This window comes from Pteropus vampyrus, unplaced genomic scaffold (genome assembly GCF_000151845.1).
Source record: "Pteropus vampyrus isolate Shadow unplaced genomic scaffold, Pvam_2.0 Scaffold8, whole genome shotgun sequence".
Lineage (NCBI taxonomy): Eukaryota > Metazoa > Chordata > Mammalia > Chiroptera > Pteropodidae > Pteropus > Pteropus vampyrus.
Window position 1 is genome coordinate 15,628,342 of NW_011888789.1, and position 1,392 is coordinate 15,629,733.

A 1,392-nucleotide genomic window follows, 5' to 3' on the forward strand; every position below is an offset into this window, starting at 1 on the left:
AGGTAGCACGTTTGGCCGATGTCGCAGGCACCGCATCGCGCATCAGGGGGCGAGGGACAGTATCCGAACGGCACCCATACAAAAGGGAAGACACGGGGAGAGCGGGGTGGGGGCGGGGTCGCCGGCCTCCTGGAGAGCCGCGAGGCCCCCAGCGTCTTCAGGCGACTTCGCCTTAGTAGTCAAGTGGTTTTGATGGGGAGACCTGTACCTCCCAGATGCAAAGCTAGATAAAAGGCGGACTGGACGAGAAGGGTGTATCCGACACGCATTCCTTGTCTAGTCCACCGTATGGCGGGACTTCCGCACAGATAATGTCCCTGTCCCGGAGGACAGAGGATTCAGAGGCTGGCAGCTGCGGGGCGGGAAAGCTGGAACCCGGCCGCCGCCCCGCCCCGCGGCTGGAGCTGCGTGGCGCCCGCGCGCGTCAGCGCTGGTCCCGAGCTGGACCCCGAAAGCCTTCGCTCCGCACTGGGGTTATACTCCCGAGTGTACCGCCGTTGTGGAATAAAATTCAGCAGGAGGCAGCGCAGGGAGGGCGGTGATTGCAGCGGCTGGTCGTTAAAACTCGAAGTCCGATCTGGAGCGAATCTATCCCCAGCCTCTCGGGCAACTTTTTACTTCCGAGGTGACGGGAGGAACAGTTGAGGAAGCTTGCTGGGAAGCTGGGAGCAAGGTTCGCGGCCTGGAGGGGCCGAGCAGGGTTTTTTCTTGCGGGGAGAGGGAAGATTCTAATGTGTGGTCGGGAGGAGTGACACTCAGCTCATCTAGTGTCTCCCCAGCTTGCCTGGTCTCCAAACTCACCAGGGGAAATGGTGAAAAATATACACTCTAGACCCCTGGAACGGGGATCCCAGGACCCTAGAAGATCCTAGGCCCGAGCCCTTCCCCAGAGGATGCTTAGGTCAGGGTTTGAGGATCAGCCATGTGCAGCAATTTCTGTTCGGTCAGCGTTTGGGGAAGGTCGGACTATCGTCTTTTGAACCCTCCTCTCATCCCCTTTTCTGTATCATAACCAGGGTTTTAGTGTCATTGTGTAGTTCAGACTGCCGCTGCTCCCCAATCAGAATCTTGTAGGGCGACGACAATGAATTTTGAAAAAAACATCTTAGCTGATTGTTTTGTGTGTTGCCTCCACCCCGCGGGAGCTCAATCTCGTCCACTCCCCTTCTTTTTGATGAAACCGAGCCCAAGAGGTTACATAAATCTGCCCAGTCACAATTTGTCAGGCTCTTTCTTTGCATTGTAGCTCCAATTCATAACGATAAATTTAGGAAAAAAGGTAGTTTGTAAATAGTAATTCCCTGTGGTGAGAGAGAACATAGTATCCCTAAATGATCCATCCCAGAACCTTCACCGATCTGGGTTGAGAGAATGGTCAGACCTTCGGTGCCA

The 1,392-nt window shown here is 55.4% G+C and overlaps 1 protein-coding gene across 1 annotated transcript in view; it reads left to right on the forward strand.

Annotated features, from left to right (window-relative positions):
• The first annotated feature begins 18 nt into the window (after positions 1–18).
• HGSNAT (heparan-alpha-glucosaminide N-acetyltransferase) overlaps positions 19–1,392 on the forward strand; it is a 31,417-nt gene continuing 30,043 nt past the window's right edge. Inside the window, exons 1-2 of the mRNA XM_023520103.1 lie at positions 19–204; positions 316–625. Coding sequence (XP_023375871.1) covers positions 19–204; positions 316–625 — 496 coding nt within the window. The remainder of the gene's footprint in view (positions 205–315; positions 626–1,392) is intronic.